A 25581-nucleotide genomic window follows, 5' to 3' on the forward strand; every position below is an offset into this window, starting at 1 on the left:
CTCTGAAGCAGTGGGAATGCGTTCGCTGGAATGTTGAATCACGCTTCACTATCTTCCAGTCTGACGGACGAACCTGGGTTTGGCGGATTCCAGGAGAATGCTACCTGCCCGAATGCATAGTGTCACCTGTAAAGTTTGGTGGAGGAGGAATTCCGGTCTGGAGCTGTTTTTCATAATTCGGGCGAGGCCCCTTAGTTCCAGTGAAGGGAAATCTTAATGCTATATCGTACAATTACAGTCTAGATGGTTCTGTGCTTCCAACTTTGTGGCAACAATTTTGGGAAGACCCTTTCCTGTTTCAGCATGACAATCAATACCCCCATGCACATAGCGAGGTCCATACAGAAATGGTTTGTTGAGATTGGTGTGGAAGAACTTGACTGGCCCTCATTCGATGGAGTTCAGTGGTTACTCCATCAAGACAGATAGACATTCATCTAGCCTCAGCCTGAAGTCCTATAGGCTCTGTGAGACTCTCTCCTTGGAGTGAGTGGGCATTGATATGGGAGGTATCTCAGTCAGGTAGCCTGTGGCCATGCTCTCCCAGAGTTGGCCCAGCTGTGTTTTCGCTGCTCTCTTTGAATGTAGCTGTCCTTAGAGCTTCTAGCTGAACTAGCGTAAGAGAGAGAGGGAAGAACAGGGGATCCATATGCTTCTTCCGCTAATAATGAAATCTCAGCTAGCTAGCACACTGCTGGGATGGGACAAGCTGGTCCTCCTTCCTCTGTCTTCTATCTGTTCAACTTTCTTCTCCTCTTTTGTCACCCTTCTCTCTTACTGTTTGTTCAGTCTTTGAGTTGCTGGGCTTGTGGTAGTGTAGCTCTCCTTACTTCTCAGACGCTTCAGCTCTGCTTGAACAAAAAAGGGAATCAGGTGCTTGACTTGATCATTAAAAAGGACTTAAATCATTCAAAAAAGCATTCCAAAATGCTTGACCTCACCTTAATTCTCCTCACTCTGGCGATCAGAAGGAGCCAGACCTCAACTCGCTCTTACACAACAACCCAGGAAAGTAATAAGCTGAACTCAGCTGAACTAGTAATTCAAAGTATTTCTCTGTGGGAAAAGTCCAGGCAAGGCTGACTTAGATGGCAGGAGGGTGGAGGATTTCTTCACAGCAAATGAGAAGAAATCTTTTGAAGTGTCCCAATTTAACATGCCTATTTGACTGCATAGGCCTATAACTCTCTGATGTCCATGCCAGGACACATAGCAACTTTTTATGACTTGGAAGTCATTTTGCTGGAATGGATTGTATTCAAATATAAATTAATGTAAATGCTACAAAACACAGTACAAGAGGCAGATCTATAGACATTTCAACAGTTGCAAAAGTACAATATCTACCTCAAGAAACCTGAGAGAGCAGAGTGCACCATCATCAAGCCTGTCCAACTGCAGAGAATATAATTATCTCCTGAATTCCCCACATAGCAGATATGTAGATCCTCCTTTAAAAAAAAATCCCAGCATATGTATCTTAAGAGAATGGGTTGTAAAGAAAAAAAAAATATTTAAACACTTGTTGAAGATGATCACAGTGACAGGGATTGAGATCTGGGCCCCTGGAGGAAAAAAACTCATTTTCAAAATGTCAGCGTTATTATCTGAATAAAACCGCAGGGCTGAGAGATTGGAGGAGAGAGAGAGGGTGGGAGGGAGGGATGGATGGAATGAGGGATGGAGGGAGGTGTGAAGTAAAGAGCTTGTATTAGCCAGATGCTGTTCCCCATCCACTGCTTCTATGCTTTAACCCTGTAATTTAATCCTCCTCCCTCTCTCTCTCCCTCTCTCTGTTTTCTCCCTCGCTCACTTTCCCCCTGCTTTCTGTGAACGCAGCAAACAAGAAAGGTTAGTACTTCTCTCCTGTTTTACATCCGTACACCACTTTACCCCCTCTCAACCCTGGCTTGGCTGTCAATCTGCAGCACACCCTTCCTCTCCCCTCCCCCTAAGGCGTCAGCATGCTAAGGCGTCAGCTGGCTGAACGAGTGTGCTTGCATAGTCCCTTAAAAGACCTTCGCTTGAAAAAAAATATGTTTTTACATCAAAGACGTTATTGCAGTATTTCTAAAGTGAAAATATGTGCATGAAACCGATTCGTCTCTCGTTGAATGACAAAAAAACACTTAATTGAAGAACCCCTGCCGTTGACCAATCACAGACGAATGGGAGTAGACTTCGGCTACTGACCCTCGCTGAGACACAAACTAACAAAAACGTCACAAAAGGTAGTTGAGCTGGGAAGCATGTGGACAGATGCCTTTACTCCTCTATAAGATGTGCTTCTGGGTCAGGCTGCTCCACTCTGTTCTGTTCTGACTGATGCCTGATGTAGAGAGTCAGAGTGACAGACTGACATGCTCTTTGTTTCTACTACACTGTCAAGATCACACATAGCGAGGTCCAGTATGCGATCGATTCTTTTTCTACCACTCTTTTTACTGACTCGAAAGTCACGATTCGTTTTTCTGAGTGACTCGTTCATTTTAGTCGTTCTTTTGGCCTGCTAGCAGCAGGATTGCTATACAGTCCTCCGACTCAACAGCTCTAGAGATGTGCTCTGACCAACAACTGTCTGTCATAATTACTCAAAGGAAAATAGATCATGCTGCAGGCAGCATAGAGGATAAAAATATATGTTAACTGACAATTCATCTCATGGTGCAAGAATGAACCCAATTCATTAATTATTGAATGTTATGATGGAATCGGCTTTGAAGAATCAAAGCATGAACAGCCTCTACTAAACAAACTTGAACTCTAGAACAAATAGTTTGGGGTGGCTGCAGTTAGCGAACCATATTGTGCTTATCACAGTTGAGCAATGCACTCCTCCAACAGTCGTTCACAATCTAGTCCGGATGTGGCCACAACTAGACCTTGTATCAAATGTATTAAGACATCATCTTATTTGTATCCCTAACAATCAACAAATGTATGTCTACATTGTTTAAACAACAAGTCTCAGTCACAAATGACAGCTTCAATAAGCACACCACGGTAAACGACACGTGAACGAGAGGTTTGTCGGATTATGATAGTTTTCAGTTCATCGTTCGCCGGTAGGGGCTCCTGCCTGCCAACTGTGATGAACGAGAGGCTTGTAGAATCAGGACTTTCAAGTTTTCAGTTCATCGTTCGCTGGTGTGGGGTCCTGCGTGTTCTGGCCATTACTGACTCAAAATTAGTTAATCGTTCTTTTGACTGAACTTCCCATCACTATCACACATCACACCTTTCTTTGACTGTTTTTTTCACAGGAGACATGTCTGGCTCTTGACTGGTTGTGTGTCTATGTGTGTGCATCTGTGTGTGTGTGCATGTGTGTGTGTGTGTCCACGTATGTCGTGTTTGCGCGTGTGAGCATGCAAATATGTGCATGCGTGTGTGGGCAATGTTTACAGGCAGCTTTGAGAAATGTCTTTGATCTCGTTGATCTGTTGAGCGACATCTCACTGAGAGTTCATAGTCTGTGGTTTCTCCTTTGCCCGGTTCCCCGCACCAACACCCACACACACCTGCAGCCCTGATGCCTTGCAAGCTAAATGCAAAAAGTGGAGTTCAAATTACATGTCGTTTCCTAGGCAATAGTCAGAATAACAAAGCACGCTTTCCCACACTTCCTTATTTCCTGCCTCCATGCTTTATTACGATATCCATTACAATCCTCATCTCGCCGTCCATCTCCATGGATGTGTCCTAAATGGCATATTATTTCCTGTATAGTGCAGCTCTATTGACCCGAGCCAACTAGTTAAGGAAGTTGAGAATTCAAGCAGCTTTTCGCAGCTTTTTGTAAAAAATCGCGCAACATTTCAGCGCCCTGCTATTCATGCCAGGAATATAGTATATGCATATGATTAGTATGTGTGGATAGAAAACACTCAGACGTTTCTAAAACTGGTTAAATCACGGCTGTGACTATAACAGAATGTGCGTTTCATCGAAAAGTGCATGAAAATATGATCACTGAAAATGGAAAAAAATATCCATCCGCGACTTCAAGGAATTGTTCAAAGTGAACGGAATTAAAGTAGGCCGAGGTTGCGGTGCCTACAGCTTCCACACATTGTCTAGAGTCTTGTCATTTGATTCGCAATTGATTCTTGGTCTAACCGAATCAAGGGAACTCCTTCCCTCCGGTCTCCGACCGGATGTTTTGATCGAGCTCTCTTCGGACATGTTTTGGACACGGACAGCTAATGAATTTACATCGCCTCCTGATGAATTTTATCGCTTATTAACGTGTACTAATACCTAAAGTTGCACTACAAATGTATTTCGAAGTGTTTTGTGAAAGTTTATCGTCGACTTTTTGAATTTTAAAAAATGACGTTACGTTATGAAACGCTATTTTTTTCCGTTTATCACACAGTATTCTTAGATCGATATCTAGGCTATATATGGACCGATTTAATCGAAAAAAGACCCTAAATGATGTTTATGGGACATCTAGGAGTGCCAAGAAAGAAGCTTGTCAAAGGTAATGAATGTTTTATATTTTATTTATCCCGTCTGGGCCTGCAGCCTTGCGAGGGTTGACACGTTTAAATGTTTTCCTCACGTCGGCTGCAGTGAAGGAGAGTCCGCATGTTTTAGTTGCGGGCAGTGTCATTGGCACTGTATTGTCCTCAAAGCGGGCAAAAACGTTATTTAGTCTGCCTGGGAGCAAGACATCCTGGTCTGTGACGGTGCTAGTTTTCTTTTTGTAATCCGTGATTGACTGTAGACCCTGCCACATACCTCTTGTGTCTGAGCCATTGAATTGAGATTCTACTTTGTCTCTGACGCTTAGCTTGTTTGATTGCCTTGCGGAGGGAATAGTTACACTGTTTGTATTCGGTCATGTTTCCAGTCACCTTGCCCTGATTAAAAGCAGTGGTTCGCGCTTTAAGTTTCACGCAAATGCTGCCATCAATCCACGGATTCTGGTTTGGGAATGTTTTAATCGTTGCTATGGGAACGACATCTTCAATGCACTTTCTAATGAACTCGCACACCGAATCTGCGTATTCGTCAATGTTGTCGTCTGACGCAATACGGAACATATCCCAGTCCACGTGATGGAAGCAGTCTTGGAGTGTGGAATCAGATTGGTCGGACCAGCATTGAACAGACCTCAGCGCGGGAGCTTCTTGTTTTAGTTTCTGTCTGTAGGCAGGGATCAGCAAAAATGGAGTTGTGGTCAGCTTTTCCGAAAGGAGGGCGGGGCAGGGCCTTATATGCATCGCGGAAGTTGGAATAGCAATGATCCAAGGTTTTTCCAGCCCTGGTTGCGAAATCGATATGATGATCAAATTTAGGGAGTCTTGTTTTCAGATTAGCCTTGTTAAAATCCCCAGCTACAATGAATGCAGCCTCCGGATAAATGGATTCCAGTTTGCAAAGTCAAATAAAGTTTGTTCAGAGCCATCGATGTGTCTGCTTGGGGTGGGAATATATACGGCTTTGATTATAATCAAAGAGAATTCCCTTGGTAGATAATGTGGTCTACATTTTCTTGTGAGGAATTCTAAATCAGGTGAACAGAAGGACTTGAGTTCCTGTATGTTATTATGATCACACCACGTCCCGTTACCCATAAAGCATACGCCCCCACCCCTCTTCTTACCAGAAAGATGTTTGTTTGTCTGCGCGATGCGTGGAGAAACCAGCTGGCTGCACCGTCTCCGATAGAGTCTCTCCAGTGAGCCATGTTTCCGTGAAGCAAAGAACGTTACAGTCTCTGATGTCCCTCTGGAATGCTACCCTTGCTTGGATTTCATCAACCTTGTTGTCAAGAGACTGGACATTGGCGAGGAGAATGCTAGGGAGTGGTGCACGATGTGCCCGTCTCCGGAGACTGACCAGAAGACCGTTTCGTTTTCCCCTTTTTCGAAGTCGTTTTTTGGGGTCGCCGGCTGGGATCCATTCCGTTGTCCTGGGTGAAAGGCAGAACGCAGGATCCGCTTCGCGGAAGTCATATTCTTGGTCGTACTGATGGTGAGTTGACGCTGCTCTTATGTTCAGTAGTTCTTCTCGAGTGTATGTAATGAAACCGAAGATGACCTGGGGTACCAATGTAAGAAATAACATGTAAAAAAAAAAAAAAACTGCATAGTTTCCTAGGAACCCGAAGCGAGGCGGCCATCTCTGTCAGCGCCGGAAGTCATGAAATCATGGAAGAGATGAATGTACTTTGGTGCAAAAAGTATAAATCAATTGCCGAACAGCAAAGGACCTTGTGAAGATGCTGGAGGAAACAGGTACAAAAGTATCTATATCCACAGTAAAATGAGTACTATATCAACATAACCTGAATGGCCGCTCAGCAAGGAAGAAGCCACTGCTCCAGACCCGCCATAAAAAATGCCTGAATACGGTTTGCAACTGCACATGGGGACAAAGATCATACTTTTTGGAGATATGTCCTCTGGTCTGATGAAACAAAAATAGAACTGTTTGGCCATAATTACCATCATTATGTTTGGAGGAAAAAGGGGGAGGCTTGCAAGCCGAACAACACCATCCCAACCTTTAAACACGGGGGTGGCAGCATGATGTTGTGGGGGTGCTTTGCTGTAGGAGGGACTGGTCCACTTCACAAAATAGATGGCATCATGACGGTGGAAAATTATGTGGATATATTGAAGCAAATGGGTATTGAAGCAAATGGGTCTTCCAATTGGACAATGACCCCAAGCATACTTCCAAAGTTGTGGCAAAATGGCTTAAGGACAACAAAGTCAAGGTATTGGAGTGGCCATCACAAAGCTCTGACCTCAATCCTATAGAAAATTTGTGGGCAGAACTGAAAAAGTGTGTGCGAGCAAGGAGGCCTACAAACCTGACTCAGTTACACCAGCTCTGTCAGGAGGAATGGGCCAAAATTCACCCAACTTATTGTGGGAAGCTTGTAGAAGGCTACGCAAAACATTTGACCCAAGTTAAACAATTTAAAGGCAATGCTACCAAATACTAATTGAGTGTATGTAAACTTCTGACCCACTGGGAATGTGATGAAAGAAATAATAGCTTAAATCATTCTCTCTACTATTATTCTGACATTTCACATTCTTAAAATGAAGTGATGATACTAACTGACCTAAGACAGGGATTTTTTTTATAGGATTACATGTCAGGAATTGTCAAAATATTAGTATCAATGTATTTGGCAAAGGTGTATATAAACTGTAAGTTTAGGGCTAGTAACATGACTGACACCTCTCATAGACAGCTTTGATAGCATGGCATCACTAATAGCTGCCCCTGAGACAGAGTTAGGTGAGCACATCAGCAGCAGTACTCAGCGATGGAGGCTGCTGCACATGACATGTTAGCGTAATGTTAGCGCTACCCAGAGAAACGAATGCAGGCTTTAATGCATTTGCTTAGCAGCAGCTGTAACACGTCAACACTTAAGACCTCAGTTATCATGCTCGCGCTAGGAGACGTGTGTTGTGCATTGGGAATGGAGGAGGTGTGCTACTTTCCTTCCTCCTCTCCCTCTCTTTCTTTCCTCTCACTACTCCATCCCCCTTTCCTCTTCCCCAAGTACCTCCCTCTCCCACTCCCCTCTCTCCTTCCCTCCCTCCTTCTCTCTTTCTCTCCACCTCTGTAATTAGCCAGCCGTGCTAGTCTGTCACTGCAACTGATCCGTTAATTGCTCAGCCTGTTTGTTTTCACACATTCATATGGGGGAAATTAGAGGTTTTAATGAGCGTAAACCTAAAACTGTGTCACCACTTCCCCCCCAGCTGTGTAGACAGTAAATTGGGCCCTCCACACATAAACGGCCTCATCTGGGGAACCAACGAACACAGCCCGGCAGACAGTGTTATTTAACAGCAGCATACTCAAATTGCACCCTATTCCCTTTATAACGCATTACTTTTGACCAGAGCTGAGGGCTGTGGCTATGTTCAAAAGTAGGGCATTATATAGCAGGGATGGCGCAGTTTTGGACATAAAACAAATGTACTTATTTATGTGTACTGTATTTATATTATGCATTCTGTATGTTGACTTTGTGTCTTGTCTGTCTTGGACACTGTGTTTACAGCTCCTCTCATGGCCTATCGTCCCTGCCTCTCTCCCCAGGAAACGAGCATCTCCCTCTGCCAAGGATGAGCACTCTGTTGGGGTGAAGGACTCTCTGCTGGCCCACTCCTCTGACCCTGTGGAGATGAGACGACTTAACTACCAGACACAAGGTACAAACGCACACAAACACAAAGTCACCCACCCAGACACACTACCAGACCAGACTGATCACTAGACACACGCTGCAAATTCGGACGTTTGAAAAGGTCTTAAGAACGTCGATAGGCCTTTCTCTGCACTCACCCCCAAAAAACACTGGGAGCAAACTCATGATTCTCGGAGTCAGAGCACGCTGCTCAGACCACTGCGCTATCGCAGTTCACAATGTTCTAGCAAGCTGCGAGATCACTGTGAATGCTGATGATACCTGATGGTAATAGTGCATTGTTTTTCATTATTTTTGTTTTGAGCCTCCCGTAAACCATAGTCCTAACCTTAACCACTCGGGAATGAACACATACAGTTAACCCTTTGAGTTGTTTCCGTTTCACCCCTGTAACCACACGGGATAAACCCAGTGACCATGCAGAATGAACGGGGCAAAAATAGACCTTCATCCATAATACGTTGAATTTCGAAGGGAAACTTTGAGATCTTGTTGAGCAGACAAAACAACCCACACAGACGCACTTAAGTTTAGCAACCATGGCCAAACTTTCCACTTTGCCTACAGTCAAATCTCTAACCAGGTTGCTTATAAAACCTGGCCTCGAGCCACCTCCACTGGTCACACTCTTACGCTTTGATAAATTTTGGTAAATGGGTAGATTTTTGTAACCACTTTGATAGGAGAAGCAATGTAATGCAGCTCACAGGACAGCTTTGGAAGATGTAATAGGAAAACCATCTGAGTTCTCAGTGTATATGCAGCTAAATTAGATTCAGCTAAATTAGAATCATATCAGATGCTGGTTATCTCAAATTAAGATTGTCGACATTCAATTATGCCGACTATCATCGGTGGAATGTACCTGCTTTACTGCACACCACATTCTCCAGTGTAAAAATAAAATAAACACAGAGTGTTAAATCAACACTGAAAGTATTGAGTTTGTGGACCCATATAGACATCGGGAACCGTGTTAAATTAACACTGCTTAGTTTAAACCCTTATTCAAATATTTCCCAGAATGCCTGATCTTTCAAATAAAAAAAACACCCATGACTGTATTTGTTAGTGACTGAGATATATGCTTGTTGCATTCATCCATTTTCAGCCCTCCTGACATCACTAAGTGATTAAAAAAATTGTATTTGTAACACAATACCTTACACATTTCATATGGCCTTATTTTAAGGGTCTTGTATCAAGGGTCTTGTATTACCCTAATAGAGTGATCTGAAACTCATATACATCTCTTTGAACCAAAACCACACCCATCATTATTATATTTCCCAGCATGCTCTATTGCAGGTTGGGTTTTGGAATTGTTTGTTTCAGTATCTATGTTTGTGCATGTGCATTGATGCATTGGGGGGTCCCGAGTGGTGCAGCGGTCTAAGACACTGCATCTCAGTGCTAGAGGCGTCACTACAGAGCCTGGTACGATACAAGGCTTTATCACAACCGGTCGTGACTGGGAGTCCCATAGGGCGGCGCACAATTGGCCCAGCATTGTCCGGGTTAGGATTTGGCCGGGGTAGGCCATCATTGTAAATAAGATCTTGTTTTTTACTGATTTACCTGGAAAAATAAAGGTTACATTTTTTTGGGAGGCGTTAGTTACATTTTTTGCACCCGTTACTGAAAAGTTTTGTCCAGTTTAAATGTCTCCGCACAATGTTCCTAATCCTGGAAGTCATTCCGAATGCAGATGAATACAAACGCCAACTGTTGGATATCCTAACTCTGGCTGGATTCAATAGGAATTACACATCACTTTGCGAACTGGCATAATGTGACTTGCAGGTAGAATTGAAAAACACAGATACATTTCCCAGGTTTTCCAGAAATCCTGGTTGGAAGTTTCCTGGAAATGGAAGCGGAAAATCTGAAATAATTCAGTCAATTTTGATAACCCTAATTCCTTCCTGGCCTGAGGTATGAACTGGGGTACAATTAATGCACTTAAAAAGGTACAAAGGATGACCTTACAGAGTACCACTACAGTTACAAGTGTTTGTACCCCTTTAGGCACAAATCGAAACCTATTGTTGTGTGTAATACAATGGCCTGAAAGTTGTGGTTTACAGGCCACATAGGGCCTGCAAGTCACATTATGGTGACTTACACATCACCTTTGTATGTTGTAACGGTTTTGACTTGAGGTTATTATTTATAGGGGTGCCAGGTAGGTTGTGCCTACCAGAGAAAACATTGATTTCTCCTTTTGGTTTGGGAGGGAATGAGTCCCATCTGGTCCGTCGAGTCTACAGCAATACAAAGGACTTAAAAGTCAGGATGGAAATAAACTTTTCATAAACCCTTAAAACATTGGAAAGAACTTCAAAAACAACTATATTCTTTCGTGTGGGTTGTATTAACAACATCATTGATTACACACACATATAATAATATAACACAATGAGTTCTGGTTCCTCCAGAAATGTCCTGTACCTCGGGCCTAAAAAGAGTCCAGCACGGTAAAGGAGTTCAGTGAACTCAAGTGACTTTTGTCACGCAATGTTTGTCCGTTCATTCAAGTGTAGCGTAAACCCAGTATTAATCATACAATTTTACCACAGAACTTTAACGCATATCAACTCTTACTAAGTCCTCAACTACAACTAACGACATAAATCATCACCTTATACATAACATCAAAACAAATGAAATACCGTATACAAAAAGGTTGTAGTCAGTCGGTCAGTCAGACAATCCAATCCGCCAATAGATCTCCATCGGAAAAAGGCCACGAAGAATAGAGAGGTGTAGTCCACGGACGCAAAGAGTGGATCCGATCCTGGGTAAACACGTTTAAACGGCAACAAAACAACGGAATAGAGAAGCTCCGGAACTGAGGGTTGAACACATCCTCATTCACGTCTCCATCACAACCCCACTTTTGCGCAGCTGATGCTGGCTATTTAATAGGGAATTCAAGGGAAAGCGCCCAATTGGAAGGAGCTGCACTGAGACGGTTCAGAAAAATTCAGGGCCATCACACACCCCCTCCCCTGGAAAAAGCCGACCATTGCCCTGGAAGGCACATCTTGGTCGGGAAAACCGAGAAAGGTCTCATCACTTTCCTCTACAAAAATATTCATTACTTTTTGGAGCTCACGCTCCTCAGCTGAGGGGTCACAGGCCTTAATAAGGTGTGAGACTTCTGGGTCTGGGAATCCGAGAAAAGTCTCCTCACTTTCCTCTTCAAAGATATCTAGGACCTTGCGGCGCTCAATCGCCTCCAATTCCTCAGCCGAGGTGGTAACAGGCCTTAAGGCGAACTCGGTAGTTCAAAGGGCCAATCTGCTCCACAATCCTATATGGTCCTTGCCATTTAGGAGCGAGTTTGGCCGGGAAGAATTGTTCAGCTTTCGAGTAAGGATGAGAGCGAAGCCACACCCGATCACGAAGCTGGAACTGCATGTCTCGTCTGTTCTTATCATAATTTCTCTTCTGCTTGAGTCGAGCCTGGATCATGTTTTTTGAGACAAGAGCTCTCAAGTCATGGAGATGGACTACCTGGTCATAGCAAGCAGCGTCTGGAGTAAACTGCTGGGGCTGTAGCACCATATCCAAGGTTCCTCGGAGAGGACGACTTAGGTTCAGCTCTGCAGGTGTGACTCCAGTGGAGTCTTGCACAGCAGAATTCAGGGCAAATTGAAACTCGTGAAGGTGCTTGTCCCAGTGTTTGTGCTGGGTCCCTACATAGGAAGCAGTCATTGTCTTCAAGGTTCGATTTACTCTCTCAGTGAGATTAGTCTGTGGGTGATAGGCCGTGGTCAACTTCTGTCTAAGGTTCCATCTTTGGCAGGTCTCCTCAAAGAGATCAGAGACAAATTGGGAACCTCGATCAGACAGGATGTAATCAGGCACTCTCCAGCGAGTCAGGATCTCTTTCGTAAGGATGTTAGAGATGGTCCTTGCTGTGGCCTGACGCAGGGAAAAGAGTTCCACCCACTTTGAATAATAATCAACAAAAACAAGCATGTACACATTCTGATTGGAGATTCTAGGAAATAGATCCATCAAATCCACTCCTAACATTTCCCAAGGTCGGGTAACCACCGTTTGCTGCAACTTGCCAGCAGGCTTTCTACCTTCTGGTTTGTACATTTGACAAACCTGACAGTTTCGGATGTGTGACTTCACATCCATGCTCAGATGTGGCCAGTACAGTAACGCTTGCAACCGCTTGTAGGTTTTGAACCTACCCAAATTACCAGCTAATGGGTCTTCATGGAAATGTTGAAGCAGTTGAAGGCGTAGAGATTCAGGTAGGTACATTTGGTAGAGTGTTCTGTGAGGTAGTTGTAGAACTCGGTAGACTTTGTCTTCAATGATGGTCAGCTTTGTGGTAGAATTGACCATCTTTTCTCCATCTTCCAGGATAGTCTGTTACAAAGCCTGTACTTCTGGATCATCCTGTTGGGCTTTCCATATGGCCCCAAAACGGAGTGGTAACCGTATGCAAAGTCACGGATACTCTCTTTCTCTCTTTGTACTCGATTTCTGACACTGTCTGCCAATTCATCGGTGTAGTCCTCAGACAGAAATGCAGAGGAAAACTTGGCCTCAAAGTCAGCCCAGGAGGTAGTGGTGAGACGTGCAACATCCCACCAGTCTCGAGCTGTACCATGCAACACATTCCTCAATGTGGCAAGAAGTTCTTCGTCAGCCAGGGGATTGAGGGCAAGAAAGTCATGACATCATTCTAGATACATTAATGGATCAGGACTGTCATCTTTTTTTCCCAAAGGTGGGAAATTGCAATTTAATGGGCATCGCCCCCACATGACGTCTACTCATATCACCATGAACAAACGAGCTAGGAGGGATTGAGGAAGTAGAGGGGGAGGGAGTTATCGGACCATGAAAATGAACACCAGGATGCATGGTGGATTGCATCCTGCAAGGGGTGGCTGCAGCATGTCCTTTTCTTGGCTGTTCAGAGGTGCCAGCTTGGCCCTCAGTGGTCTGAACAGAAGTGGACACCAGAGATACCCTGTGTAAGGAGTTGTGCCTAATGGAGGCCATGTCCACAGACACGTCATCCAACATTTTAACACAATTAGAGAGTTCTGTCTGCAAGTGGTCTACAGTGTTAACCATGGGAGAAAAAACAGAATTAATGTCCTTTAGGACCTCAGTGTGGTGATGTTGCAGGCGCCATTGGAGAGTGGCAGTGAGTTGGTTTAGTTGGTAGTCAAACTGCCTGTCCATGGCACCAGTAATTTCCCGTCTTCCACTCTCAATGAGCTCTGTCAGCGTATGGGTTAGAGTGCTCAGTGAGTTTCTGAATTCCATGGCACACTGTTGTTGCTCTTCCCTCAGACATTTTAATTTATGGTGGATAAGAGTTTGGAGATGTTGTTGAGTCCGACGAATATCAAGGATGTCACCTTGAAGTTGTAAGACTACAACCTCTGGAGATAAACCAGACAATGGAGGAAGGTTGGGTGTCAGAGGGAGGGCTAGCTCAGTACTTCCACACAGATCCATGTCACTAAGTGAGTAACTGGTTAGACCTCCTGTGGCCTGTGGTCCAGACCGAGCATTCAGATTTCCATGGCTCTGGCCCAAATCAACTCCATTATCTCCATTCACATTATGATTTGTATTGTCAGCTTGATGGTCAGAATGGCCCTGTGTATTCCCAGTGACAGGTATGACATGGATGAACACATTATCTTGGGGTGAATCCATTGTTTTAATTCCACACAAAATATTTGCTTTGGTTAGTGCTCAATGTTGAGCTGTCCCATCTGGGGTGCCATTTTTTATGTAACGGTTTTGACTTGAGGTTATTATTTATAGGGGTGCCAGGTAAGTTGTGCCTACCAGAGAAAACATTGGTTTCTCCTTTTGGTTTGGGAGGGAATGAGTCCCATCTGGTCCGTCAAGTCTACACTAATACAAAGGACTTATCTAAAAGTCAGGATGGAAATAAACTTTTCATAAACCCTTAAAACATTGGAAAGAACTTCAAAAACAACTATATTATTTTGCGTGGGTTGTATTAACAACATCAATGATTACACACACATATAATAATATAACACAATGAGTTCTGGTTCCTCCAGAAATGTCTTGTACCTCGGACCTAAAAAGAGTCCAGCCCGGATGTTTGTCCGTTCATTCAAGTGTAGCGTAAACCCAGTATTAATCATACAATCAATATAACAATATTTTACTACAGAACTTTAACGCGTATCAACTCTTACTAAGTCCTCAACTACAACTAACTACATAAATCATCACCTTATACATGACATCAAAACAAATGAAATACCATATACAAAAAGGTTGTAGTCAGTCGAACGGAGAGGTGTAGTCCACGGACGCAAAGAGTGGATTCGATCCTGGGTAAACTCTCTTAGGCTAAACGGCAACAAAACACCGGAATGGAGAAGCTTCAGAACTGAGGGTTGAACACATCCTCATTCATGTCTCCATCACAACCCCACTTTTGCGCAGCTGATGCTGGCTATTTAATAGGGAATTAAAGGGAAAACACCCAATTGGAAGGAGCTGCACTGAGACAGTTCAGAAAAATTCAGGGCCGTCACAATGTGCTATTGGAATCCAGCAAGTGTAGTAATATAACTTTTGGAACCTGTTTTCAGAATGTGTTGGGAAGACTACACTATGAGACTACCTAAAGCAGGACTTTCCAACCCAGTTCCTGGAAAGCTATCATACTATAGGTGTTCACACCGACCCTAATCTAGCATACCTGACTCTAATAATTAGCTGGTTGATAAACTAAACCAGGTTAGTTACAACTGGGGTTGGTGCGAAAACATACAAGAGGGTAGCTCTCCAGGAACGAAGTGGGCGAGACCTGAGCTAAAGCATCTCAACTAGAACAGCAATTTCAGTAACAGGTGCAATAATTCTAAGTAACATATTGGATCAGTTTAGAAAATATTTGTCATTTTTATTTGAGTGGCATAATATTAATTTATTAATCCATGTACATGCACATGCACATGCACAAACAGATAATGAAACAAACCATTTTGAAAAATCAAACTGCAATAGAGCTTACTGGGAAACATGTTAATGATTGTCATGGTTTTGGTTCATAGTGATGTGTACGAGTTCCAGGCTCCTGTATTTGGGTAAAACTCGGCACTCAACGTAAAGCCTTATAAAATGTGTATGGTGTTGTGCTAAAGTGGCACTCCAGTCTCCTTTTCACATGATTTAACATCTGATTTACTTAACAAAAGGCACATCTCAATAGGTGGTACAGTTAAGTCATGACATAGGACAGCACAAATGGGGGTGGGGGGGGGGGTTCTCTTTTGTTTACTATTGCTCTCTATTGTTCCTCAGGCAAGGGGGGAGGCAGATGACATCACAATACCATCAAACCAATTTTTGAATTCCCTACTCCTTGACGTTTTCAGTTGTGTCTAAACACCACTATTTTGCTTAAAACATCATTTGTGTACCCTTTAGTGTGGGGACATGACTGTATTTTATACTTGGGATATTTATTTTCAACGGGAGAAGTTCAAAAATCACTGAAGGATGTCTTTAAAAAAAATATATAATAACATATTCAATTAGGATCTCCCTTGGTGAAGTCCATGGAACCAAAAATGGATAAATGCAGCAATGATGTCTCTGTCACAAACAAATACAGTCATGGGTGGTAACTACAATTTACTCGAAAGCTAAGGTATTCTCAGAAATACATTAAGCAGTGTGTTAATTTCACACTTTCTCAGTGTTATTTGTTTTTGTTTTTAAAACTGGAGTATTTTCTGTGTGGATGTCATCATCTTGTCTTTGTTATATTGGGAGGATTGAGGATGAGAAGGATTGTAAGTTAACAAGGCCTAATGTATAGGATCATATCAATCTTGTAGTATTTGTAGTACTTGGGTTGAGGTGAAGTTGGTATACTCTATGCAAAGAGAGATACTGTAGTTGAGGATTGAAGGTACTTGTTGTCGATCGACAACTCAAAGCACTGGTTTTAGTCTGAAAGTTGAGATGTCCTCTCCCTCTAAACTTCCATTTATGACCTTAAGAAGACTAAATGGTCTCTTATCATACCGTAAAACTTCAATTAAAAGCTGTCTCAAATAGCTGCCTGTCCTTTTTAATAGCCGGGCGGGCAAATAAACGTATGTTTTAAATAAATAACTGGCAAGCAGGGTCCTGGTCAAATGTCGTGCACTATATAGGGAACAGGGTGCCATTTGGGACACAGCCTCTGTGTCTCTTCTAATGGGCTGGAATGACCCAGCTTGCTAATTAACTACCATTTGGTAGCAGCGTTGAACTCGAATATAAGCCCACAGAATCACTCACCCTTTCTTTCTGTGCTTCCTCATCTCCTCTCTCTCTAGCACTTTCTTCCTGTGCGCTCTCTCGCCCTCTTTCTCGCTTTCTCACTCTGTCTCCTGCTGTCACTCTTTCTTACTCTATGCCGTCTCTCTCTCTCTCTATTTCTCTCTCTCTCTAACCCTTCATCTCATCTCTCTCCCCTCCATCCCTCCACGCTGGGGTGTTTTGAAGCTAGATCCTTCACAGGGATCCTGTTTAGTATTTGTTCTAGTAATGTGCTATTAGATGGGCAGCTTGTGGGTCTCTAGCAGTGGGGGACCTGTCTGATGTTGTTTACATAAATAGAGGCAGGTATGTTGTTGACTAGGTTACCTCTTACCTTGTGTGTCCTTCATGAACAACAATGAAGAACAGCGCTAGACATCAGGCGTGTCCTAATAGCTCAGTTCTTCACTATCGATGCCTCTGTTGCATAATAAAACACTCTATGATACTTTAATATAGGGTAGTAGTACATACAGTATAGTCTGTCTTATATCTAAGACAGTTATGTGTCAGGGTACGTTTGGACTGTCATGGTAGCCCGGACCCAATACCATGAGGTGAAATCGAACAGTTCAATTTGGATCCAGGCTATTGTCATGGATGGAGACCGCCTGGAATTGCATCATTCCTCTCAGTTTCAGCCTAACAAACTGACTCTCTTCAGTTCTGAAAACCTTGGTGCTCTTTCTCTATCCCCCTTTATCTCTCTCCTTCTTTACCCTCTTCTCCCCTCCTTTTCCTCTCTTCCCCCTTTAACATGAATGATACCTCTGGTATTGGCTGTTGAGTATGACACACCGACCTCCCCCATCTTCTCCCCACAGGTACCAGTGCCCTCAGTTGTCCGAACACTCCAAGTTAGTTTTCATTCCTCCCGTGTTTTCTACCTATTTAAGCATATCCTCTTTCCCTCTCTCTCTCTCTCTCTCTCTCTCTCTCTCTCTCTCTCTCTCTCTCTCTCTCTCTCTCTCTCTCTCTCTCTCTCTCTCTCATCTCTCTGTGATCTCTTTCCCTCTCTCTCTCTCTGATCTCTCTCTCTCTCTCTCTGATCTCTGAGTCACTCTGCATCAGTTCTCTCAGTAGCACAATCACAGCTCAGACTGTGCTTCAGGGGGAGTTGGAATATGCAAAAAAACACATTTCCAATTCACACATGTACAAATGTGGATTATATGTATGTGTAAATTGGAAATGTGATTTTTTTTCTTGCATATCTCAACTCCCCCTGAGGCACAGTCTGAGCTGTAATAGGAGAAATATAACTACCCATCAATTACTTATTAGTGTTAGAACTGATCCTGATCTGTACATACAGTAGTTTATGTAGTCAGTGACTGTTGCACCAAAACCGACAGCAAGTGTTGTAATGGTGCTACTTTGGGAGCTGAGTTGGACCCCCCCCCCCTCCTCCAAGAACACCCACCTCCACCCTCTCTATTCATCCTCCACTGCTGATTTCTGTATGTCACCCACTAAGGCCATCTCATCTCAGCTCCATGCTAGCTGCACCTTCTCTGTGAGCATCTGATTTGTAGCTCAGTCGGCTGGATCCTCCCACCCCCTTCCACTGCACTCCCTCCCCCCTCATCCCCACTAGCTGTGTCACTTCCTTTCGACAGGCTGGCCTCAGAACTGCTGCCTGTCACCACTGTCTGAGAACTATCCACAGTGTTTGATTGGATGGCTGTTTGTGGGAGGTCAGGGGTTATAGAAGAGGTCAGAGCTTAGGGTCTTTAATAATAAGCCAATAAGATAAGAACGCAGTAATATGCATAGAGCCTCTATTGACAATGATATAATTAATGTATTATTTGAATCAATATTATATGTTTGAGACATTTGTGTCTGTGTTTGTTGTTTAGTGGTGTCTGTGTCTCGGTCTGTCCGGTCATTTTGGAGGATAATCCATTTGCTATTGCTTTGAGGACAAGCAGAGATGAAAGATTGTTCCTGCATCAATCCCTGAGCTCTTTTACCGCTGAAAAAGATGATATACTGTACCTGTATGTGTTCTGTTTATAAGTCCCGCACTTTGAGGTTACAATTTCAGCATCATTCGTTTCAGGATCAATAGCTATATATCACCTGGTAGCAAATGTATATGGTATATCTTCTAAAGTATTGTTTTGCTTTGTGACAATATCATGATTAATGTATTAAGATGTTGGTCTTATGTAGCTATAGCAAGGGATAGTTTGCACTTACCATTTCATGGAAAATTGGAAAGTGACCTGTTGTTAAAGCATGATGCTTAGAACATCCTCTCTCTCTCTCTCTCTCTCTCTCTCTCTCTCTCTCTCTCTCTCTCTCTCTCTCTCTCTCTCTCTCTCTCTCCACACACTTCTTTCCATATCACCACTCTCAATGAGCTCTGTGCTTTGTCATCACACTTGCATCAGTTCACTGGTTGCATATCTCACATTCAGTGTGTGTGTATGTCTGTTGTGTGCATGCATGTGTGCAGGTTAGCTTTTTCGTCATGAATCCTGTTCTGGAGGCACCTCTGCAGAACGGTCACTAGCTTGCACAGCCACAAAGTCACAACATCTGATTTTAAACATAACATTAACCTTAACCACACTGCTAACCCTAATGCCTAACCCTAACCGTAAATTAGGATCAAAAAGCACATTTTGTTTTCATAAATGTTTACAATATAGCCAATTTTGACTTTGCAGCTGGCACATCTAGCAGAAATCGCTCAGTTCTGCCTCAAGGACCACTCTCATCCCAATAAACGTCAACCTGCTGCAAGTGTGTGTGCGTCCATATATCACACTGTGTTGTACTTTTCATCCATAGCTTCTGGAAAGTTTTATGTACCGCTGTAAATAGGTAACATTCTTCCTCTCTCCTTCAGGGATGATGGAGCACCCTTTCATCTCCACCACTGATCTTGCTAACCACATCGAGCGACTTAAGGCCAACGACGGACTCCGCTTCTCACAGGAGTATGAGGTAACTCCCCTTGCTCTGCTCTGCCCTGCTGATCACCACTGGCTGTCTACAACTCAGTTCACTCATATACTGTAGTCTCTGTAGTCTCTAGATCTATAGTCTCTCTCAACAGATTAGCTTGACACTTTAATTATGGCTCACACACTGCCCTGCAACCACTGGCTGTCTTTATCACTACACTCTTAGAAAAAAGGTGATATTTAGGAACTTAAAGGGTTCTTCGGCTGTCCCCATAACCCTTTGAAGAACATTTCTTGGTTCCAGGTAGAACCCTTTCGTGGTCGATGACACAGTCGATGATGTGGCACGCAACCATTGGTTGATGCATAGAACGTCTCGGCAGGGGAACGCAACCATTGGGCGGATTCTATTATGCTGAGCCAGTGAGATGTTTTGCTCAATAAGCAGACCAGAGTGGGCCTTCCCCAATCAGAACATTTTTGGGGGTGTCTCTATGGTGTCTTTATGTCTCTGCCTCGAATTTCTTCACTCTTGTTGGCTCGTGATAGCTAAGATTATCTATTATATTGACAAGATGTTCAAGTAACCACTCTAACAATGAAAATACATGTCCTAAAATATGGAAGGCAGGCAGCAGGAGACAAGATCAGGTGGGACCATTCTAGCCAGTTAGAGAGCAGATACGTGTGTGAACAACAAGCACAACTAAGTTGCAGAATGGCACGTGTGTCCACTTATAAGAGTGCATTTGTAACAACCTAGACATTATGCTATTTGATCACATAAGCGTCATGTAATTTGACACTCTCTCATAGACTTCCATGCAAAAAGATCTGCTTATCTAGCAGGGGCAGATTTTGGACAGAAGTTATCCTCTCGCTTCACCTCTTCCTCTCTGGTGATAGTTAGTGATAGTGATGCACAAGCTAGGCCTATTTGGAACATTGCTCATCTACACACACACTTCGTTCTGCCGTTTGGAATAGAGCGGGAGTCTGTGATTGGCCTCTAACACACACATTTGTATAAGTATAATTCTAATACGGTCATGACCACTCAAAGTGTAGTAGTCGTCAGAGTATTGTGAGTGTCTTTAATAGGTTATGCATACTGTTTAAATTATGTTTCAGTGGTGAGGGTTGGGAAAGAAGCCCAGACTTTGTCAACTGTTGTCATTTTAAAGGGTGAACTTAGCAATTAGGTGGAATTATGCAAATAGCTAGTAAAAGTCTGAGCTAAAATTCTCACTCTGGTTTGTATGGGCAACACATACACCTTTTTTCTTAATTGCCTACGATTAGTGATTCATGATCACTGCCAGCTACTGAGTGGTGAGTGCTGCCTTGCGCCAGTCCATGTCTCTCCCTGCCTGCGCTGTATTCAGACAGGTGAAAACAATGGCAGTTGTTGGTTGATTGTGCCTTACTCTGTTTGGCACATGCTGTCCAACTCAAACGTTTCTTCAGTAGTGGGGACTGATGCATTTTGCTGACACAGAGGAAGGAAGCAACACCATATGTTCAGGGAGCGTCGAGTCACGCAGAGATGACACATTTAGGATTGGGACTTTGCAAACAATTTATGAGAGGGCTTGGCTGTGTAATGTACGCTGGGGAGTGACGAAAGGTATTAATCAGGCTGTTCACCAGACACAATCACCTCCTAATGTGCCTCGCTAGATTAGGATATCATCGGGAAAAAGAATGGGAGACGCTTTTTGAATACCCCTGTGTCGCTGCTGCATCATTCAGTTATAGCAAATGATATGTCTGTTTAACATGTCTTGTGCGTTCGATTCACTGCATTGCCTGTGTGGCTGTTTTTCCCTCGGTGGATCTGAAGACAGGTTCCATAAACAACAACGACAAGCGCACACAACCATGCGTGCACACACACACACACACACACACACACACACACACACACACACACACACACACACACACACACACACACACACACACACACACACACACACACACACACACACACACACACACACACACACACACACTGTAAAACTTTTCTTTAATTTCAACAGTAAAACACTGTAGAACGCACAATAAAATACCTTAAATGTCTTTTTACAGATTTAATGATTGTGCATTGTTGGAAAATGTTGTGGGCTTGGAAAGCTTCTCTGGCTTATTAACTTATTTTAAGACGTGCATTTGAGGCTATATTTGTTGCACTCTTGAGTGAGAATGCTGTATCCACACAAAATACAGTAATATTCTGAACTTTAGGAAGCTTGAACCCCCCTTCCCCCACTTTGTTATTAAGTAGAATTATTCAAATAGCCAGTAAAAAATCTGAGCTAAAATTCTCAGTCTGGTTTATATGGGCAACACACACACACACACACACACACACACACACACACACACACACACACACACACACACACACACACACACACACACACACACACACACACACACACACACACACACACACACACACACACACACACACACACACACACACACACACACACACACCTTTCTTCATAAGCCTAAAATGAGTGATTCATGATCACTGCCTGCTACTGAGTGGTGAGTGTTGCCTTCTAAGACTCTCATTAAGGAATTCTTCATTCTCCTTGCCTGAGCTGTATTCAGACAGGTGAAAACAATTACAGTTGTTAGTTGATTGTGCCTTACTCTGTTTGTCACATGTTGTCCAACTCAAACGTTTCCTCAGTAGTGGGGACTGATGCCTTTTGCTGACACAGAGGAAGGAAGCAACACCATATGTTCAGGGAGCGTAGATTCACGCAGAGATGACAATTTAGGATTGGGAATTTGCGAACAATTTATGAGAGGACTTGTCTGGTAATGTACGCTGGGGAGTGACAGCAGGTATTAATCAGGCTGTTCACCAGACACAATCACCTCCTAGTGTGCCTCGCTAGATTAGGATATCATCTGAAAAAGAATGGGAAATGCTTTTTTCTTCAGTTATAGCAAACAATAGGTCTGTTTAACACGTCTAGAGCGTTCGATCTACTGTATAGCCCGTGTGTCTGTTTTTCCCTCTGTGGATTTGTCGACAGCTGACATAAATTACAGCACGCTTACACGTTGACACACACACACACACACACACACACACACACACACACACACACACACACACACACACACACACACACACACACACACACACACACACACACACACACACACACACACACACACACACACACACACACACACACACACACACACACACTATGGCTGACAATGTCTGGCCAGGTGGCTGAAAGACATTGTTTGCTGTATTTATCATAGATACAACAGAGTATGCACCCCAAATGGGACCCTATTCCCTATTCAGTGCACTATTTTGGACCATGACTCACAATAAGTTACCATTTGGGAGGCAACCTGAGATGCACCTGTCTCCCGACTCCAGAATGCGCCTCTGACTCAACGAGGGCCTGGATGTGATGTTATTTATGTCAAACATTTATTGTAAAATGTACAGAAACTTACTGGCAGCAATTGGCCGGTAAGTTACTGTATTTAATTTTACAGTAACAGCTACTGAAAACCATTTTATGGAACCAAAAATGTTACTGTAATTTAATTAACAGTACCAATTACAATTACAGCATATTACTGTAAATACCCAGTGACATACTACCCAGTGTTCTTTGCAAGTTTTCATTTAAACATGTACATTTTGGTCATTTAGCGGGTGCACTTGTCCTTACAGCAAGTAAAAATGTTTCTGTAACTGTTAACAAACGTTTCCAACCTGTAGTGATGTTATGCTTGATACCAGAGATCTAAGGCATGAGTTGAAATCGCTAAGAAGCTAACTTCGAAGCAGTGTACCGATGCGTGTATCATTTTATCAGAAGTATGTAATCAATGACATACAAAGCTTAGTTTGATCACGTACTTTTCTCAAACCATGTGTTGCAAAATGCGAGATTCCACTGATTTCATCCTGGTTCCGGTGGGTTTTTTAGATTCCAAGCTGCTTTCAAACACTGACTGGACAGTATATTTATATATATTTATGATTTTGTACAAAATATTTTTCACCTGACCGGTAGCTTAGCAGGTAGAGTAGGGAACAATGGAACATTCACTGATGTGGGGGTATGCATTTGAGTCTTGGTTGAAGGCACACTATTTAGAAAATTGTTCTTTCTGCATTTCTGTTAAAACAATTTGCATTATTTAGTATAAGCTTCTGTCTTAAGCATCCTAAATAATGCCATAGATTCAGTTTCTGAAAAAGAGTAAACTTGAAGGCAAAAAAATGGAAGCATGATGTAAGATGCAAACCTGGTATTCCAACTGATTATAGGCTACTTAAGCCAACGACCATGATATTATGACTGAAACAGAGAAAGAATACCTGTGATAATTGCATGCTTCTGACCAGCAGATGTCACTAATGTGCAATGTGAACAGATAATGAAGCTTAGAGTATTTAACCGTTTTTTGGCACAATTTGATGAAAGCGCCGAAGCCTTCAAAAAGCCTCGGTTTCCCATCACTACGAAACTCATAGTGATTACATGGCAAAACAGAGGAAAATGACATGGTTAGCCACTCAACCATTAAAGGTTTGAGACTTGCTCCCACTCTGATCTGTTCCCTGGATAAATTAAGTTCTTACAGAACTACTCCCACATATCAGTTAATTTTGTACAGCATTCTCACTAACGGGTGCAACAAATGTAGAGTCTCTTTCAAGACAAACCTCAAAATATGTTAATGGATCAGAAACAATATCATACTCTCACTCATGTTTAAAATGCTTTTGGAGCTCCAAAAGGCAGTATGGTACTGTATTCTGAATTACAGTAACATTTCTGGCAACATTTGGCCAGTAATATACTGTAGGTTTTCAGGACAAGGTTTATACATTTCTTGAAATACAATATATATTAGTGTATTCTGTGCAGTTTCTCACTCACTGGTGCAACAAATATAGCCTCTTACAAGGCAATCCTTAAAATATGTTAATGTCCCAGAGACTCTTTCGCAGCCCACAAAAGTTTCCCACAATGCACCATCATTAATTCTGTAAAACACGTTTAAGGTATTTTACTGTGCATTCTACAGTAATTTACTGTTGAAATTACATAAGTCTGATAAAGACAGCAAACAATGTCTTTCAGCCACTCGGCCAGACACTGTCAGCCATAGTGTGTGTGTGTGTGTGTGTGTGTGTGTGTGTGTGTGTGTGTGTGTGTGTGTGTGTGTGTGTGTGTGTGTGTGTGTGTGTGTGTGTGTGTGTGTGTGTGTGTGTGTGTGTGTGTGTGTGTGTGAGCGCGTGCGTGCGTGCGTGCGTCACAACTTCCGCCGAAGTCGGCTCCTCTCCTTGATCGGGCGGTGTTCGGCGGTCGACGTCACTGGCTTTCTAGCCAACGCCGCTCCATTTTTCATGTATCCATTTGTTTTGTCTTGTTCCCTGCACACCTGGTTTTCATTCCCCAATCAAATCAAATGTATTTATTCCTCTGTTCCCCATGTTTGTGTGTAGGATTGTTTGTGTTACGTGTATTTTGATATTGTGGATATTGTTACGTGCATTACTTTTTTGTCTATGTTCCGTGTTTTGGGCACATTTTATGTTACTTTGTGCTGTTATTTGACTGGAATAAAAACGTGTGCTTGTTCACTACACTCTGCTAACAGTGTGTGTGTGCGTGTGTGTGTGCGTGTGTGTGTGTGTGTGCGTGTGTGTGTGCGTGTGTGTGTGTGTAAGCATGTTTGTACTGTATCAGTGCACGTGTGGGTGGTGTGTTTGTGCACGTTAGCAGGGAAATAGCTAATTATGATCCTGCAATGTATTATCACCCTCCTTAGAGAAGCTGTTTAAATAAAACATGTATTTGTTATGGACACAGAATAGTACACCTGCCAACTGAAGCAGCAATATAGAAGTATTTTAAGCATCACAAAAGACACAATATAAGTAGTGTATGCCACAAACGGTACCCTGTGCATTATGTTGTGCACTACTTTTGACCAGGGTCCGTAGTGCTCAAGTCAAAGCTAGTGCACTATATATGGAATAATATTGTGCCATTTGGGCCACAGTCAGTTACTGTATGAAGTGTCTTGACAGGATTTGATATCAGCTGAAATACAGGAGCT

The 25581-nt window shown here is 42.9% G+C and overlaps 1 protein-coding gene across 15 annotated transcripts in view; it reads left to right on the plus strand.

The window, feature by feature from the left end:
* Window positions 1-25581, plus strand: part of LOC124037908 (receptor-type tyrosine-protein phosphatase F-like) — a 448750-nt gene that overhangs the window by 409120 nt on the left and 14049 nt on the right. For 8 of the 15 annotated variants that reach the window (XM_046353139.1, XM_046353147.1, XM_046353142.1 and 5 more), the window contains 4 exons: window positions 1840-1851; window positions 8083-8195; window positions 17362-17394; window positions 19398-19495. In XM_046353139.1, coding sequence (XP_046209095.1) covers window positions 1840-1851; window positions 8083-8195; window positions 17362-17394; window positions 19398-19495 — 256 coding nt within the window. The remainder of the gene's footprint in view (window positions 1-1839; window positions 1852-8082; window positions 8196-17361; window positions 17395-19397; window positions 19496-25581) is intronic. The other 7 variants (XM_046353141.1, XM_046353152.1, XM_046353153.1 and 4 more) reach the window with 3 other exon arrangements.

This window comes from Oncorhynchus gorbuscha, linkage group LG06, assembly GCF_021184085.1.
Source record: "Oncorhynchus gorbuscha isolate QuinsamMale2020 ecotype Even-year linkage group LG06, OgorEven_v1.0, whole genome shotgun sequence".
Classification (NCBI taxonomy): domain Eukaryota; kingdom Metazoa; phylum Chordata; class Actinopteri; order Salmoniformes; family Salmonidae; genus Oncorhynchus; species Oncorhynchus gorbuscha.